Source organism: Protopterus annectens, chromosome 17.part0 (genome assembly GCF_019279795.1).
Source record: "Protopterus annectens isolate FY-2018-M chromosome 17.part0, PAN1.0, whole genome shotgun sequence".
NCBI lineage: Eukaryota > Metazoa > Chordata > Ceratodontiformes > Protopteridae > Protopterus > Protopterus annectens.
This window is the reverse complement of record NC_056751.1, coordinates 394,865,681-394,886,026: the sequence shown is the minus strand read 5'-3', so window position 1 is coordinate 394,886,026 and position 20,346 is coordinate 394,865,681. Positions and strand designations below refer to the sequence as shown.

Genomic DNA, 20,346 nt, shown 5'->3' with positions numbered 1-20,346 from the left:
AACTATCTGGAACACTCGCAGGACAGTTGTCTGATGAGGTCAGGGATAAAGTGGCCTCGCAGTTTGCAACTTTGGAATCTATACCCAACTCATCCATGAGGTTGATCTTACATGCGACTGAAGGGGTGGCTAGAGCAGCGGGATTGGCATTGTCATGAGGCACCATGCCTGGATGCGCATTTGTGACTTGGCGGACTCCTTCAAGTCTTCCTTTTTGAATGCCCCCATTGAAGCATCATCCCTTTTTGGTCCCAAAGTAAAGGACACAGCCAGGTGCAAACCAGATGGAAAGACCCTGTCTGCCGTAGGCCTACGATCCTCCAACCCTCATACATTCTCTAGGAATCTGAGGAGTAGAGAATTGTGGCACAAAAGAATCGTGCCGCTCGTGACAATGATACCCCAGGGGCAGAGGGGGTAACAATTCTGGAAAATGTTCCTACAGAGGCAGAGGGCATCCCCGTAATCAAGGCTTCAGGGATTCCTTCTCTGGACAGTTATCAGCGCTGCTGAGGAGCTGCCCAATTACTTTCCTCTGGAAGCAGTTGGGGTAGTTTTCTCTCTGCACCAAGCTGCCTGGCTCTCTATTACCAATGATCGTTGGGTGCAAAGAATCATCACCAGAGGTTACTTCACTCTACTTTCTTCTCAACTAAAACTTTCAGGAAAGCTTCCCAACGTTCCACCCAGTCAGGCGGAAGCAACAGCTGTTAGGAAAGAGAGTCATCCAACCAGTGCCACCAGACCAATGTGGATCTGGATTCTACTCAAGATTCTTTTTGGTGCCAAAAAAGACAGGGGACTGGAGACCCATTCTGGATCTCGGCAGTTTAAACAAGTTAGTCACACAAACCAAATTCTGGATGGTCACGGTTCAGTCTGTTCTTCCCTTTTTGGGAAGACACGATCCCCAGGATGCGTATTACCATACCAAGACGGGCAAATGCTCCAGGAGTCTACTTCACTTCTGGCAAGGGGCCAGTCACTACTAATTTCGTGCCCTGCCATTCAGTCTCTCTACAGCCCCCAGAGTGATCACGAAATGCATAGCAGTGGTCACAGTTCACTTGAGACTGCAAGGATTCCGGGTGTTTCCATATTTGAACGATTGGCTCCTCACTGCTCCCACCAAGCGTCTTCTGTAACAGCACTGCATCATACTCTTTCTCTAGCAAGAGTATTGGGAATCATGATACATTGGGAGAAGTCAAAGCTCACTCCTATGCAACAGATAGAGTTCTTTGGAGCTGTTTTCAACACCCAGTCCTGTCTAGTACTGCTACCAGATCACAGACCACAGTGTCTCAGGCTCCAGAACCGAGTGACACTCTGCCAAACAACAGTCTCAGTCAGAGAAGTACTTCAGGCCCTGGGTTCAATGGCAGCTTCATTACCAATCGTGCCTCTAGCAAAGCTACACATGCAGATCCTGCAATGGCTTCTTCATTGCCAGTGATTACCCAACCATTGCCCTATTACTGGATTTGGATAACCAACTCTTGCAAGGAGGACCTTCTTTGGTGGACGAGGCCAGACGCAGCGCTTTAGAGTCACCCTTTCCAATCTCCTCAGCCCATGGCCATTGTGACCACAGATGTTTCCCTGATCGGGTGAGGGGGCCATTTTCAGGGAAAGACAGTCCAAGGCACATGGTCTTCCTCAGAGGCCCACCTGCATATCAATATTCTGGAACCAAGAGCAGTGCTGTTAGTATTGCAGACTTTTCATCCAGCTCTCCCTTCTGAGAAGATTGCAATTCAGTCAGACAATATGTCAGTGGTCTCGTACATCAACAAGTAGGGAGGAACCAAGTCCTACCCTCTGTATAGAGAGGCCATGAGAATCTGGCAATGGGCGATAGCTTCCAACCACTTTCTGACAGCAACGCACATCCCAGGGAGTTGCAACGTAATTGTGGACAGGCTGAGCAGATGCATTCTCCTGCCTCACGAGTGGTCCCTCAACCCCAAGGTGGTGACGGGTATTTTCAGCCACTGGGGCCAGCCTTGCTGCGATCTCTTTGTCTCTCCTTCAAACAAGTGCAGCAGCTATCCTGGACCCCTTCCAGATCTGATACCTCATCCCTAAGGGCTGACCCCCCCCCCCAGATCTGTCCACTCTCAAGCTGACAGCTTGGTTTCTCCACTTCCATTAGTTGCCAGGCAAGCTATTCTCTCCTCTTCGCTTAGACACATCATCCCGGCCTCTCATAAACCATCCACCAAGAAAGCTATATTTGGACAAATGGAAAAGGTTCCCCATTTGGTCTAAAGAAAACAGGCTAGACCCTTATTCGGCTCCAGCTTTTGCGGTACTCCAGTACTTGGCTAGTTTCTTTGACAGAGGAGCCTCTGCCTCTACAGTAAGAGTACATCCAGCGGTGATTTCTAATTTCCACAATGATATAGATGGCTCCCCTCTGATGTCTTTACATTTATGCAAACCCTTCCTTAAAGGAATTTTTCGTATCAGGCCTTCTATCAGACAACCTCTAGAACCCTGGAACCTTACTCTAGTCCTTCACTCCTCGACACAAAAACCTTTTGAACCGGCTGCAAAATGTGACAAAGTTTTGTCTTGGAAATGTCTATTCTTGTAGCCATTACGTCTGCCAGAAGAATCTCAGAATTGCAGGCCTTGTGTATAAAACGGCCCTATTTAGTTTTCCATAAAGACAGAGTATTACTTCGGACAAATCCATCCTTTTTTCCCCAATGTTATTTCTGATTTTTCCATTAACCAGGCCACTGACCTTCCAGTCTTCTTTCCAAATTTTTCCAGTAGAGGAGAGTATTGCCTTCACACCCTAGATGTGCACAGGCAATTGAGATTTTATCTAGACATGACTAAGCCTTTTCATAAGCCTGAACAGTTTTTCATCTCCTTTTCTGGGCCTAGATGCCCATTCCAAAATCACAATGTCAAAATGGCTAAGAGAATGCATATGTTTAATCTATTCTGTGAACAATAGGCCTATGCCTAGGGTTAAAGCTCATTCCAGCTGGTCTATGGCAACATCTATAGTGTTCCATTCCTGGGCTTCTATGGACATCTGCGCAGCAGCTACTTGGGCTAAGCTTCATACCTTTATTAATCATTACAAATTGGATTTGGTTTTCAGAGGGAGAGCTTCGTTCGGCTCAATGGTACTCAGGAATGTTCTTCCATAAGGGCCGCCCAGGTTCCTCAAGGTAGCTTGGGATTCTGTCCTATACGTCAAGAAGTGAAAGAAGATTAACAACATCAGATAAAGAAGTTATGTCATACTATAACATTCCATCTGTGCTGTTGATCTTCTTTCATTCATCCCTTCCCACCCTCCTATCCCCTCCAAAGGCTCCTGGGGGATGCTTTGGGTCTATGTGGTGCCTTAGAGTATCTGTGCAGAAGTGGCCTCAGCTTTATTTACTTTTTTCTAACAAACTCGATCTGAGGTAACAGGGAGAAGGGCATTCTGGGTAGACACTTAGCTCGAGAGTTTATTTGGCTAGCGCGAGCTTGCTACAAGCCTGACTCGGTTCTGAGGGCTCGGAACCGAACCCGTATGTGATGAATAAAAGAAGATCAACAACACAGATGGAACATTATGGTAAGGCATACCTTTTTTTCTTTTGTGTAAAAAAAACAAACAAAACATTTCTCTTTTTTTCCAAGTAAAGGTAACCTTAGAGGTAATTATATAAGGATAAGAATACTTCTCAACCTGCTAGTGCAAGAAATCTGGAAAAAGCCAAATACAATGGAGGGACAAAGGCCCAAATTCAGGGTCAGATTTTAAATTATTTCTCTTATAAACTTAAAAAGTTGCTAGAATAACTGGTTTTGCATTAGCATGCATTTTTTGAAGGATATGAAGCCTGAAACTCAAATGTTTGTCATTATTTAGGGATGTCAGTCTTCAATGATTCACCATCAGACAACACCTTTTATAATGAACAAACCAAAAATATGAGGCAAAAATCCAGACAGGTTGAGAGGCGTGCGGCTAAGAGGTGTGCAGGAAGCTTGACTAACATTCACTAATTAAACTCGCAAAAACATCTGTTCACAATCTTCTGATCAAACTTTTTTGCATTTCAGAACAGTACTGTATTATGGCTTAGGCTCGCTCTACCAAAGCACACTGTATGAAAAGTAGACAAAGGAACTTTAATTTAAAAAATGTCAACTGTCAGTAGTGGCATATGACAAATTCAACAAAGTTTACATGATGTAAAAGTGACCAAATTTCTTACAGAGTGTACCAAAAGTATTTTTTTTTAATCTTGGATATATTTACGCATGGAAGCTGGTGAAAATATTCATTACAGTTTTATACAATATCTCACACATAATGATGGGTAGGCATCTCTAATCTGAAATTATTCATTGACACAGGTCAGGAATAAACATGTAAAAGAAAGATTTGGCATTTGTGAAAATATCAGTTATGTGTATGCATGATCACAATCATTTGAGAACGTGCCAATGCAGAGGGCATAATTCACATTTTTACTTTTGTAAATTATACAGAGAAGGCTTTTCCCAATAACAGACAATGACTACATAAATAAAACTAAAAGTGACACTTAAATAGCTGATTTAAATTACTTCTTTACACATGCAGAAACCTTGTATTAAAATGTGTGTGTCTTTAAAGTAACAAACAGCAAACAGGGGTTTACAACTATCATCTAATCATCAGTATTTTCAAAAAACAAAAGGTTCTCGGCTTTATAGCTTAGCATAGCTAGGGTGGTGCAAAGGGGACAGCCGCCCTGGGTTCAAGGTGTGTGTGAGGGGGAGGTGATCTGCAGTTACTTTAACTGGTGTCAGGGCTGAAGCTCTTAGTGGGCTGCAAGGTAAACGTCCATTACCTGACTTGCCTTTCTTTTTTTTTTTTTTTTTTAAACGTAGCAAGCATATGACGGGTCCCCAATTTCCTTATGCTACACTGCATAGTTTTAAAGCACAAAACATATAGAGAAGGAACAGATTTTTTTTTTTTTTTAATTTCTCTCAGAGATCAGTGAGAATAGGGTCTGACGGGTGCTACATTCGGAGCAGGATAATGGATATTTGGACATCAATTTTCTTTCTTTTTTTTTTTTGCTCTTCAAATTAAAGAAGCAAGGAGTTCTGGGACATCAGATCAAGAAATGACATCAGATGTTACTTAAGCAAGATACAGCTCTGGCTGTATATTCCCGACCCGATAGTGCAAGTTCCAGAAAAAACATATAGCATTACCCCTTTAAACCAGTTAAATAAAAAAGGAGGGAATTTGAAACAATTACTCAATTAAGAATGAGTCAAATGATATAAATACGCAATGAATGATTATTTGAATGTATTCTGATGAAGTTCGTGGATGAACGAAACCTAGGTCAATAAAAGATTTTTCGGTACGCTTTGGTGGTGTTTATCTTGTACTTAAGACACAACGTGAGTGTGGAGGTTCTTGGGCAGCTGCAATTTATTCTCTTTATTGGCGTTACTTCATTCTCGTTTTTTGGACAAACAGTTTGTGTTTGAACTTGGTTATTAGTGTTTATGGCTGGCGAGAGTGGCACAGTAGACGTCGGGAGTGTGTTGCAGCAGATTCAGGAAACCCTTAGAGAACATTCGGTTCTCATTCAGCAAATTCTATCTAAAGAAGCGGAAACGGTGAATAACACAGGGGACCCTAACGCAGCCTACACCACCAAATACCACACCTCAAGGTAATTCAGGAAGGCCTTTGACTTTTTAAGAAAGAATTCTTATAGTTTTCAACAAAATGTTACAATACCACGTACAGTTTTGGAAACAACAAATTCTGGTAAATCAACACAAGAAATGTTAAAGGTGTTCGAAGTAAAGCTATTCAAGTTAAAAAGAACACAACTTGAAAATAGCTACCTAACTAGAAACATAGAATTGGGTATTGTTCCAAAGGGTCTTCGAGATATCCAAATGGTAGTAACGACAAATATTAATGCTTGACGAATTACACGCCTTCTTTGATAAATGTGGTATTCAATTAATGGAAATCATCATTAAATATAACAACATTGCAATTGAAAATTTGCTTAATGAACTTGAAGTTCTTAACGGAGACATCTCTAAAGATTTGTTGTTTGATCAGAACTATGAACAGTACTCACAATCATTGCCGATGTCACACACAGTTGTGACATTCTTTTTCACAAGAAAAATTCTAAAATAGAAAGAGACATTAATAGATATGCCAACAAACAAACATATCCCAAATCGGTTCAAAGTACAGCCTCAAACCATGGCAACAGAGCACACGGAAGATACGGATACAACAATGGGAGCATGGCGACGGATGGTATAAGGAGGTCTGACCGAATAAAACATAAGTTTTCAACAGGAACATTGGGTTACAGGAGCCAAACCAAAAACAATTTTTAGGGAACAAAGTGGAAAAGAAATAACTTACCATGCAGTATTTCACGAAAACAAGCAGAACTATTTGTATCAAAGTACACTGAAGCACAATGACTTACATCTTTATCATGCTGTAAACGTTTCACATGTGAGTACTTCTAACAATCACATCAATAATAAGAACTGTAAAGATGTGGTTAATATGTATTGTAATAGTACATCTGCATTGTATAACAGTCAGGAAAGTTTAAAAATAGAAGGACGACTTGATTGTATGCTTGACGATGTAACCTTAGCAAAGATGGGGGGGACATTAGTTCAAGAATTTAACTATGATAAAAAAATAGGAATAAGTAATAGGTTAGTACAGGCCGAATTGTTGAAAAAGACGGACGATAGGCATATTGATTTAATACAACTGAGTAATGTACAATTGCATGAACATCGTAGTTACAATAATGTGAGTACAGTGAATGATACAGGAATGCTGATGGACACTGATAATAATGGTTGTACACATAAGCAAAATCATAATAATGAAGACCTCGAGTTTAATAAGCACAATGGCACTTTAAATCTGATAAGCAATGAGAATGTGAGTTTGACAATTAATGACAATTTAGGTCATTGTATAACTTCATATAATACCGTGAAGAAGTCACTTTTAGAATCTACAAATTATGAAGTATATCATGAATTATTGAATCTAAGCACATATGAATATGAAGATATCATGTGCAATAAGATAGAAAGTGCAGACACACATTTAGAACAGGAAAATTAAAGTACAAGAAGAGTATCACGATAATAATATCCATGAAGTCAACTTCTTTATAGATAGTAATCCAGATATATACATTTTAAGTAATGAAGGTGTACAACATGATGGCAATGGTATGGGAGTATTGAATTTGATAGCAATGTACGGGCAAGTTTGCATAATCCTGTGATAATGACTAATAATAATAAAGACTTTAGGGTCTTTAATTACTCCAGCTTTAATATAAAAAAAGAGCATGTTGAATTACTTGCTAAGGGATTTAGTTTTGTCCCTTGTAAAAAAGGAAATCTAGTGGAATCTATCATTGATTTAAAATTATTTACAAGAAAATTAAATTTAAAAATATTTTTTCAAAATGAAACGGAAATTTTTAATGAACACAATAAGATCTTCACTAAACCTAGTACCTTCAATCCACCCATGAACCAAGATATAAATATGTTTGAAAAAATTAGTGAACATGAAATGAGAAGATTTCATAAAACATATAGAAATCAAATGCATTATAATATGACACGAGATGAACAACGGCTTTTGGATGAAATAAGTAAAAATACTAAGATAAGAATTATGAGGCCTGATAAAGGTAATGGTATGGTCATACTTGAAAGTAATGATTATAGCAATTATATGACCAACATGTTATTGGGTGATACTTATGAGGAAGTAAGTAAGAATCAGGTTAATATAGCCTTTAAGAGAATAGATACAACAATGGATGACATGTTATATCAGGGAGAAATATCAGAAAAAGAACATGATTATTTTCAAAATGTACACAATAATTAGTGGTATCTTTGGAATTCCAAAGATACACAACAACAATCTACAATTTCCTATAGATGGAAAAGAAGTAAAACTTGTAATATTAGTCATTACTTGGATTACCATTTCAAAGAAAGCATGACTAAATTTACATATATTATTAAAGATTCATGGGATTTTTTGGATAGATTAAATAAAATCAAAATAGAAGGAGAATGTATATTTGTCACAATTGATGTCTGCAATCTTTATACATGCATCCCAAATGATATAGGGTTAATATGGCTAGAAGAGCAATTGTTTGATACAAAATTGTATGAACAAGAGAAAATTAATACATTAATTAATTTGATGGAGATAGTCCTAAAAATAATTATTTATTTTTGAAGGCAGCTATTATCATCAAAAAATTTAATCATGAGTTACTGGGAAAATAATTATTTGTTTCAATCAGTATATTATCAATATATACAGATGTATACTAGATACATTGATGATGTGTTTATTATTTGGAATCATGATGAAAATACTTTGAGATCCTTTCTGGAATACATCAACACAACAGTTAGATTTTTGAAATTTACTCATCAATATAGTAAAAATAATATAACATATTTGGATATAAACATTATACTAGATGAACAAACAAAAAATTTGAAAACAAAGATTCACAGAAAGGCTACATTTTCAAATGCTTATTTACATTTTGACAGCTGGCACCCTGACCATCAGAAAAAGGCCATAGTTAAGGGACAGATGGTCAGGGCTGCCAGGATGGTCAGTGATGAAAAAGATTTTCATCATGAATTACAGTACATCATGGAATTGTTCACAAATAGAGGGTATCCGGTAAGTTTTTGTGAACAAATATGAAGGAAAAAAGATACAAAGGCATATACACATCTATTTTGGTATCTGGCAGCAATAATTTAATAATAAATAAAGATACATTTGATATAGATAATATTAAACAGCATAACAATATTCCTTTTTATATTACTACTTATAATGATTCGTATAAATATATAGAATTGATTATTAAGAAAAATTGGGAATTAATAATAAATAATAATACATGGAAGGAATTTTTTCAAGGACCATTAAAATTTGTATATAAAAAGAATCCATCATTTAAAAAGTTGTTGGAACACAATAACATTATAGATATGAATATGAATAGACAAAAAGGGAACTATAAATGTGGGAGATGTACTGTATGTAGACATATACATCAGACAAATAATGTATTGTTAGTGAATGATAGTAAAATTAATATTAAAGGACATTATAATTGTTATACAAAAAATGTTGTCTATGTGGTTTTATGTCAACTATGCAAAGCGCTTTTATGTAGGAAAAACTAATAGGTACTTTAGGGATCGAATTAAAGAACATCTATTAGATATACATCATAAAAAAACTACTAACGCTTTAGCAAGACACATTATAGAAAATAAGAATCATTTATTTAAATTTAGTATTATTAATCAAATACAACAAGATCCACAAGGAAGAATTACAAAGTATCATGTAGATTGTGAAGAGCTAAAATGGCAAATAGGATTAAATTCATATGTTAGTCCAGGATTAAATGAATATTCAACAATCAGAATAAATAACATAAATGGAATATAAAAGGAGTATAAACTTAGGAGTATTTTGTAACACTTGTATTTAGGATATATCTTATGAATGAACAAGAGATTGGTAGATAAATATGAAACATGGGTATTTATTTTTGCTGATATAAAAGTGATGAACATTAAGTGGTATTAATGAAAAAAGAATATGTACATATATGTATATAAATAAGAAGTCAAGTATGCACAAGTCATAAATATTGCAAAATTAATAAGCAACTGATATTTGACATGTATACTTTTGGTAAAATAAACAACTTATAAAATGCATATTTAGAGTAATGGATGTAATAAGGTAGTTTACAAATATGTATTTATAACAATGAGAAGGTGTATATATGATGTGATGCAAGTTTTTGTAACAACATATAGCATTACCCCTTTAAACCAGTTAAATAAAAAAGGAGGGAATTTGAAACAATTAATCAATTAAGAATGAGTCAAATGATATAAATACGCAATGAATGATTATTTGAATGTATTCTGATGAAGTTCGTGGATGAACGAAACCTAGGTCAATAAAAGATTTTTCGGTACGCTTTGGTGGTGTTTATCTTGTACTTAAGACACAACGTGAGTGTGGAGGTTCTTGGGCAGCTGCAATTTATTCTCTTTATTGGCGTTACTTCATTCTCGTTTTTTGGACAAGTTCCAGAAAAGTTGGAAATTAAGTGGGATTAAATAAAATATATAAGGTTTGAAGGTGCTGTAGCTGTGAGAATTCCACCTTCACTGAGACACAGCTGTCTTAGAGATAGTATACAACTGGGAAGGGGTGCAGGTGGAATTAACCCTGTAAAAATGTTTTTAATGTCAAACACTAAGTTTAACGCTTGTGCTACAGCCATACAACTGCAAATAAAATTTATAGGGTTCCAGGACTTGCACTGCAGACTCTTGAAATTTTGAGACTGAAAACTTTAAACAAAGGAACAACATATAATCTAGCATGAATTCCAGCAAAAAAGGCTAATAAACATATTCTTTACACAGTATATTTTCAGAAACCAATATATTTCAACACAGTACCTACTCAAAACTTCAAACAATGAATGTTAGACTACAGGACCAACATTAGCTCAATCAACACATTTCTTAAATATGAAACATACTAGAAATCTGTCCATACAAGTCCATACTCTGTCGACACAGTTCTGTACATATCAGATTAAACTAACTCCATGCAAAAAGACTTTCATCAAACGTAACACAAACATGTAAATAGAGCCCCTGAATTTTCTGGACATCACTAGTCTGGCATCCAGAAAATCAAAAACAGTAAATGGAAAGCCATAGTAAAGACTGTAGCAATCCATTCTCATGTTTGTTGAATTCTTTTTTTTAATAAAACAAACCATAGCAGTGGACAGAATCTGGGAACACTGATTGTCACAGCCTCATACAGGTGAAACAGAAGACATGAGAGGAGCACAGAGGACCAGAGGAAGTGTAATAAGTCTCTCTGATGCAAGACCAGAAGGATGTATATGTGTGTCTGTGTCTGTATACGCGTACATGTGTGTGCTTGCATTTGTCAATAAGGTATATTAAACAGAGAAAAAAAAGTTAGCATTGCCGCCTCACAGCAAGAGGTTCTCCGGTTCGATTCTCAGCTGAGGTGGCTTCTGTGCGGAGTCTGCATGTCCTCCCTGTGGTCACGTGGGTTTCCTCCGGGTGCTCCGGTTTCCTCCCACATCCCAAAGTGGACTGGACACTCTAACTTGGCCCTACGCACGAGTGTGGGCGTGTGTGTGCCTTCTGTGGAAGGTTGGGTGCCGGGCTGGCAACTTGACACCGTAAAACTCCACTGCCAATCATGAGCGGACAGGTGATCTGCTGTGGCGACCCCTAACTGGGAAAAGACTAAAGAAGAAGAAGAAACAGAGGGAAAAAAAAGAAAACAGTAATAAACCTAAACACAATGAGGAAATGCCCTTATTAGCTCCTCATTGTCTTAAGAATTATGACAATGAGGAAATGCCCTTATTAACTCCTCAGAGTATAACCTGTATTGAAAACACTACTCATTGCTTTTATTTTACTGAGTTTGTACTGACCCCAGGGACTAGCTAGTAAAGGGCATGGGAGGAAACAATGAAAGGAGAAGTTACATAATGGGCTATCTGCTGAGCAATATCCAAGCTTTTTTCTTCTTCTGTTGCTCCTGACCTCAGGCTACTCCACTGCCACCTTCAGTGTCATCCCCCTTCTCAGATCCACAAATCTTGGTGACTCACTGGTGTGACCTACTCAGAGGGATCCCTTCTGGGAGAGCCGATACACAGGAGGGGTCCCCAATTTCCAGTTGCAGATTGTAAGGCGAGTAAGGCATCAAAGTGCAAAGAGCTGGACAGGGCTAAATAAACAGCTATCATATATTACAGATTGGGTGAATAGATCAAATAAAATAAAGCTAAGACCACCCTACTTTTTTGCCTGTGAAATACATACAATCCAGATCTGTGCCACTTGTAAGCAACCAAGATAAAGTAAGATACTTTGCACCTAAAAAGTAAATTAAAATTCTTTAGTATGAGCACAACAGTGAAGTAATGCTTTTAGTAAGATACCATGAGAAAAGACAGTGTACACTGGAAACAAGCCGACTGCGGTGGTGGTGCTGCGGTAGCGTTGTCGCCTCACAGTAAGACGTTGTCCTGTTCGATTCTCAGCTAGAGCGTCTTCTGTGTGGAGACATGCGTGAATGGGCGTACCTTCGTTGAAGGTTGTGCGTCAGGGCCGGCAACTCGGCACATAAAAATCTACTGCCAATCATTAGCGGACCGGAGTTCCGCTGTGGCGACCCCTAACCGGGAAAAGCCGAAAGACACAACAACATTGGAAACAAGCCCCTACTTTCAAACAGTCTACTTTTTCCTTAGGAAGGGACAAGCTTTTCAATGTCTTCTCTGCATGGAGTGAGGAGAAAAAACAAAATAGCATAAGGGTGACTAGACTATCAAGGTGGAAAGAAAAGTAGTTATTCTGCTCTTTATTTACTTGTTAATCCTAGAACTGTACCCATAAAGACAAACTCACAAAAAAAGGCCTTAAGTGCACAAAATTCAACTATCTTCCACATCCTAGGAATGTTAGAAATAATCCCAAACTATTAATCCATCAGCAACGAAAGAGCCATTCAGAGGTTAAGCAGGTAGCAAACCTGTAGACCAGGGAGAATATAACAGAGCTGGAGGCATCCCACTTCAATCTATGATGGACCATCTCCAGTATCAATAGTAACACAAGGCATCTACAATGTCAGCATTTTCACCATTTCTTACAGAACAATCCTGTACCGCACATACACATTCAAAACAGTATCAATACAAGGCAATGACATCGTCATTAGGAAGTATGCTAAATACAAATGTCATAAAACAATGTACAAGAGACATAGCAGCAAACTCTAATATACTCAGGAGTCCAAGAGCACTTTGAACAACTGGATTACCCATGAAGATAGCAACTGCATCTTATCAACACATCAGCCCCCCCCCCCCCCCAAGAAAGGAGCACAATAACTCACTATGGTTACCACTGATCACTTGTGATCTACTACTTGTTATCTACAACTGTCATAGCTTCCAGACTCATGAGAAAGGCCAAATTCTTCAAATGGACTTGCGTAATCCCAACACCATACTAACATCCAATAAAACTTAAGAGCCCTCAAATATGGAACCCACAGATTGTTGGAATATCAATACTGCACAAGTTGGTCCATCACAGTATTTAGATCTAGATGATCAGTGACCATTCAAATCCATTCTAACTGGTTCTTAGCTTTGGTCTGAAGACCACAAGCAAGGCTCCTGGTTCTTCCACTGCACAGTCAAAAAGGGTGATTAGAAGCAATGTCAACTGCATCCTAATACCTTAATACTGAAAAAGTCTTCAAACACAAATACATTGATCATACCCTCAATTATTATGTAAATATAATGGCTGCAGAAATATCAAAAAGACACTGTATGTAGACAAAACAGATGCAGGGGGGGGGAGAAGCATTTGCTAATTACGTCAACTGAGGTATGTGGCTGCACAAAGTGAAAACAAGTCCTCAACAAAGCCCAGAAAGATTAAGGGTCAGTATCCTAAAATAGACCGTACTTAATGATACCCACAGAACTGGTTCAGAAGTCACAGTGGCATACCCAGAAAACTTTTTTTGCCATTGAATTATACATCATCTTGTTTTATCTTCTGTTTTGTGATATGTGGACACAGGGCTTACAAATTCAGTATTTGGTATTTTTGAATTCTATCCTGCTTCTTTCTCAGAAATAGATCTAGACTCTTCATGTATCCCTTCTTCACAAACCAACACTGCCGAAAAGAAAATGGAGAATGACTAAAATAATGAAAATTTCCTTTACTGCACCTCATTATAGATGAAAAAAAGCAAATAATAGGGAGATGAAGATGCATGTATGTTAAGACTATAAAGTTAAATCAGTGAAGCAGTTGGATGGAACCCCAAATGCAACACCAACTACTCTGGTATGAACAGTGGAACCAGGGCTGATGAAGGCTATCCTGGATGGAGGTAGTGAAGTACATGATGTTGGCTCACCTACAGGACTCCCACATGAGCAGTGACTCTGGCACATACCAGGGTAAAAAGGTCACAGAACTAGAGAGTCCCAGAGCTTCCAATCAACTGCAGTCAATGCACATGTGGGTTTGGAAGTAAGCATGCCTGGTCACTGTAAAACCCAGAAAGTCTATGGTGCACGCTATGGTCGTAATCTAAAAGGAGTGACAAAATTAGGCAGACTCAAAAAAAATACTCAACACCTACACAGGGTCACCAAAGGATGTGCACCTCCCACTACTTGGGAGATGAGCCGTTGTTCCGAAAGAGAAATTCCCCCTAGGATAGTTAAGACTTTTGTTACATCAGCTTGGATGGGATGATGGATTCAGAAGTCACAGACAGTCATGCTTCGGATGGCAAAAAAAAGTAACGAGTTACAAAAGGTTATCTGGTGGACGGTGATAGAGCAGACAGAAATTTATGATATGGAAGTCAGTCTTGTGGTGCTAATATCCCTAACATAACTACCACCCCTGACTGTATACATTTTAAACATGGAATTATAAAGACAGCATAAACCCTAAAATTATAACACCATGGTTGTTAAACAGACTGCTAGTAATATTGCTAACTTACATGCTTCTGCACATAGCTATCTTTTTTCTGACCCAGCTGAATCTTTTTTTTTTTTTTTTTTTTAATTTTATGCGTTTGATCCTAGGACATTTTATGTCCTTGTGCTGAGCAGAAATGATACTCCTTAAAATGAATTGACATACTGTGGCCCACATGGTTTATGCTTGTCTACACCTAGTGTGTAAAAATCCATAAACAGACTAGCATGAGTAAAAGTTGCTAAGTTGACACTAAACAGCAGGTACTATACAAGGGCAGAACATATACACCCAGTGTTGGGAATGTCAGAGTTGATCAATGGAAGGCTCTCGCACTGTCAGTGCACAGTATCCTCATCCCTAACTAGTCTTTGCTCATCCAAGACTATCCAACATGCCAGAAGGAATATTAATTATTCTGAGTCCTGGTGACCGCAGCATATATCCAGATAACAATGAATGCTGAAAACTATGAATGCTGAAAACTAAGAAAAAGAAAAATGTTAAAAGAATACATGAATATATGCATACTTGTACCATCTAAGATATGGCAGTTATGTTGAAGGTGAAGTCAATTCACTATGTGTATGAAGGTGGTTCCCATATGCATTACTGCAATACCATTAACTATTATTTTTTGATTTGTTAATTCCTGTGGCATAGAGGGATACAGCCATGACAACACTCCATGAAACCCAAGTTTGATCAGCAGTTCATTGCTTGATGGCAAAGGCTGGGAAGATGAGCTTGCTTATACTGGGAGAAGGGTGCACACTTGCATACATTTCACAGTTGATCTCTTAGTGGGGGCTGGCATGCGCAGGGGCACTCCCCTTGGGGAGGTGGGGATGACATGCCAGCAACATCTATTGCATGTCCTTCCCTAAGATGAGACAGGTGCATGGAGGAAAGACGAATGAAGGTGCAGGCTTAAAAGTCTTCCTCAGTAGCAATATGACACTCCCTCAAAATGCCTTGATCTCCTCACTGAGCTGGAATGTGAGTTGGAGTAGTATAGGGGAGGCTTGTTGGCTTCAGTAGATCAGGCAGAGGAGGACAGGCCCCTGAGAACAGCAGGTGGTCAGCTTCAAGAAGACCAAAAAAAAAATGTAAAACTCCTACTGCATGATGGCTAAACTCAATTTCTGTGACCTACTTAATCAGACACAACCTAAATAAGATGGAGAATTTCTATTACTATCATGGACAACAGATCACTAATCCTTCACTGCTGAGATACAAAAGCACTGAGGTCAGACAATATGCAGCTATAGAAATACAATCTAGGCTGTCAATGCACTAGTCCTGAAATGCATACTACCATCATGCATCACAAGACAACTTTTCCGCATTAAAGTACAGTTTTGTACCTACCATAAATGTAGATGTTCGAGGATTCCCTTGCTGCAGTCCTGACTATTGGGTATAGTCCGCGTCCCAGTCGGCCCGAATACCAGAGAGCTGACGCCGGTCATGGCGCCTAAGACTGACGCCAGTACGTCAGGGTACTAATGCGCATGACCGACGTCATTTCCTCAGTCTTTTCTTGCCCCAGATGTCAGAAGACCCAAAAAGACAAGTCCCAAAAACAACCTGCACCAATAAACATGTACAATATATACAGTAATATATATACAAAAAATAAAAGCATGTAAAGGCAGCTACACAAGCACCCTGAAACACAGAGGGGAAGGAGGGAGGGGAAATTGGACTGCAGCAAGGGAATCCTCGAACATCTACATTTATGGTAGGTACAAAACTGTACTATGTTCTTCGTCTTCCCTTGCTGCAGTCCTGACTATTGGGTAGAATCCCAAAGCAGAGGTAAGGGAGGCTGGCAAATTATAAAGTAGCAGGAGCTGACAACATGCCTTGTAAAACAGCTGTGGCAAAACCAGCTCTAGACTTAGAGTATATAGGCAGGTGATAATGCCTAGAGAAAGTATGCACTGAACTCCAAGTAGCTGCTTCCAGAATATCCTTAGTTGCCACCCCCCTTAGAAATGCTGTTGAAGTGGCAGTAGCCCTAGTGGAATGAGGCCTAATCCCAGCTGGAACCTCTTTGCCATGATGGGAATAACAAAATGCAATGCAAAAGCCAATCCACCTAGAAATAGTTTGTTTTGACACAGGTTTGCCCTGTGAACTTAAAGCAAAAGAAACAAGTAACTGCTGAGACTGCCTAAAATCTTTAGTCCTGCTCAAATAATAACGCAATTGCCTGTGTACATCTAAAGTGTGCAAAATCTTTTCCCCTTTATTTTGAGGATCTGCAAAAACGTAGGCAAATGAATAGTTTGGTTTAAAGCCACACTAGAAACCACCTTAGGCATAAAGGAAGGATTAGTACGTAATGATACCCTGTCCTTATGGAAAATCAAAAGGGCTCTACTGCCATAAGGGCCTGCAACTCAGACACCCTTCTTGCAGAAGTAATAGCCAACAGAAAAGCCGCCTTCCATGACAAATATTTCAATTCAGCAGTAGCTGCGCGCTCAAAAGGTTGTAGAGTAAGTTTTTCCAACACAAAATTGAGATCCCAAGCAGGAGTAGGAGCTCTACGTGGGGGTCTTATATTCTTTGCCCTCTAAGAAACTGCTTGAACAAAGGATGCGAAAACAAAGGTGGGTCACAATCATAGTGAGCTGAAATTGCTGCAGCATGAATCTTTATGGAAGAGAAAGACAAACCTTTGTCCAATAACTCAGTAAGATATTGAAGAGCCACACTCAAATTAGGCTCTGAAATCTCCAAATTCTTTGCTGTACACCAAAATAAAAATCTCTTCCATTTTTCTGTGACACTCTCCTAGTACTAGGCCTTCTAGCTTCCATAATCACATTTAAAACTTGTTGAGGAAGCTGAGACCTTCCATGTTTCAACACAGAATATGCCAAGCTGTGAGATGGAGATTGAAGCTTGACATTGAGCAGATGACCGTCCTTCTGAGATAACAGATGAGGAATCAGAGGTAAAGGCCATGGAGGCTTCTTTACAAGACTCCTTAGAAGTGGGTACCAGTGTTGCCGAGGCCAATCTGGAGCTATCAAAATCATCCTTGGCCTGTCCTGTCTGACCTTTAGTAATACCTTTGGAAGAAGAGGTAGAGGTGGAAAAGCATAGACATGAAGGTTTTTCCAACTGAAAGACAGAGCATCCACTTTCCAAGCTGTGTGATGAAACCCCTTTGTGCAATACCTTGGCAGCTGGTGGTTTAGTGGAGAAGTTTAACAGATCTATGTCTGGAGTTCCCATGACACTGTCAATTTCTGAAATACATGAAGATCCAGTTTCCACCTGTGGGGATCCATGATTTGTCTGCTTAATACATCTGCTAGGAGTTCTGTGCTCCTGGCAGAAACCTTACCTGAAGAGTCAGTTGCAGGCTTAACGCAGTCTCCCATAAAATCATTGCTTGCCTGCATAGAGGATAAGAATGTGTTCCCCTTGCTTGTTGATGTACCACATGACAGTTGTGTTGTCTGTCAGAATCAACACCTGCCCTGGAAGAAGTAACTCCTTGAACGCCATCAATGCAAACTGGACTGCTAACATCTCCTTCATGTTGATATGTAGATGCTGTAGTCTGGCAGGCCACTTGTCTTGTATCCACTTTCCATTTAGATGAGCTCCCCAAGCAGTGTCCGAGGCATCTGTCGTTAAAATCTGACTCGCCTCTGGCCGGGTCACAGAGAGTCCCTTGTTTAGGTGACATTCCTGAGCCCACCACAAGAATTCCTTTTGAAGGCAAGGTATTATTTGAATGACAGTGTCCAAATCTTGGCAGTGCTGTGTCCATACACTTTTGAGATACCATTGCAGCTTCCTCATATGCAGTTTGGCATTGGGAAGCACCAGAATACAAGATGCCATGAACCCTAATGCTTGAAGGACTGTCCTTGCAGTCAGCACGGACTGATGAGATAGTTGATGGAAGGAAAGTGACAGACTCTTTTGTTTGTCCGGGGTTAAAAAGGCCATCTGGGCTGCTGTATTCAGTCTCACACCCAGAAAGCACATGTCTTGAGAGGGTACTAGACTGGACTTTATTTCGCTCACAGAATACCCTAGGCATCTTAGCACTGCTATGACATATTCCAGATGCTGTAGAAGGTGTTCTTTCTTGAGCCAGAATCAGGCAGTCGCCCAAGTAAGGATAAATTTGAATGCCTTGAAGCCTGAAGTAAGCTATCACTGGAGCCAGAACCTTTGTGAATACTCTGGCAGTAGATAAGCCAAAGGGCAATGCAGAGAACTGATAATGAAAATCTCCAGTTCGAAACCGCAGATACTTTCTGCAACTTAGCCTTATGGGCACATGAAGGTAAGCTTCCTTGAGATCCAAAGTTACCATCCAGTGATCCTTGCCCAGCAGAGGTAACAGTTGCTGTAACGTCAACATCTTGAACTTGGGAATGTCCAGATAAGTGTTGAGGATAGATAACCAAAATTGGTCTCCACGTGTTCCCCTTCTTTGGTACTAGGAACAGGCGACAATAAATGCTGAAGCCCCTTTCTGACACAGGGACTGGCTGAATAGCCCCTATCTGGAGTAACTGAGAAACTTGCTTGAGAGCCTCTTTTCTTTGTGGAGGAGGAACATCTGGCATGCCTTTGAAAGGGGGCATTGTGTGAAAATAAAATCTGTACCCGTGATGAATGATATCCAGCACCCATCTGTCTTGAGTGATTAAATCCCAATTTTCTATGAAAAGAGACAATCTTCCTCCCAAAGGAGCTGCCAGACGAGAGTCCACTGGCAGCTGAAAAGGCAGGTCATTGGTTCTGCTTACGAAAGGACTGACCCCTGCCCTCACCAGAAGTCTGAGCAGGTGAACTGTCTGATCTAGGCCTAAACGAACCTAGAGCCCTGCCCCTACCACGTCTAGATCTACCCCTAGACTGGGAACCATAAGCAGGATATGTCCACCCCTTAGCAGGCCAATTTCTACTAAATCTCGGAGGTTGCACCTGCAAATAACATTTAACAGTCTGCATAGACTTAGCTTTGTCCTCCATTTTCTTTAAAACTGCTTCCACAGGCGGTCCAAACAACACATCAGACTGTAAGGGAGCATCCAAAATCCTGGTCTTAACATGCTCAGCTAAATTCTGATCCTTCAACCATGCATGTCTGCGAAGAACAGAACTAGTAGCAGCCACCCTCGAGGAGGCCTGAACAGCATCAAAACCACACTGCAAAGAATGCTTACCCACTTGTTCAGACACATGAACCAAATCCAGCAATTCTTTACACTCAATACCTTCCGCCAAAGCATCCACCTTAGATTTCAATTGTGAAAGGAGATAATTCTGATATTTCAGCATATGAAATTGACAATTCAACGCCTCATGGCTAGAGTGGAAGAAGTATATACTTTCTTACCCCACCTGTCCAAAGCCCTTGCCTCTTTATCAGAGGGTACAGGAGTTTTAACAACAGAAGCTTTAACACCTTTAGGCCCCTGAGAAACAGTTTCTGGGTCGCCCTGGAAAACTAAGAGTTGGGCACCCTAAATAAATTAAAAACCTTTCAAAAAGGCCCCTTTAACAAAAAGCAAGGAGGGGGCAAAAAAGAATCAAAAAAGGGGTTTAGGGAACCCTGGGGAAAAAAAAAATTCTTTTTAAAAAAAA

At 39.5% G+C, this 20,346-nt stretch overlaps 1 protein-coding gene across 1 annotated transcript in view; it reads right to left on the bottom strand.

Annotated features, from left to right (window-relative positions):
• Positions 1 to 20,346, bottom strand: part of PARVA (parvin alpha) — a 742,770-nt gene that overhangs the window by 299,322 nt on the left and 423,102 nt on the right. Inside the window, exons 5-6 of the mRNA XM_044059394.1 lie at positions 18,042 to 18,055; positions 3,386 to 3,415 (exon numbers count right to left, since the gene is read on the bottom strand). Coding sequence (XP_043915329.1) covers positions 3,386 to 3,415; positions 18,042 to 18,055 — 44 coding nt within the window. The remainder of the gene's footprint in view (positions 1 to 3,385; positions 3,416 to 18,041; positions 18,056 to 20,346) is intronic.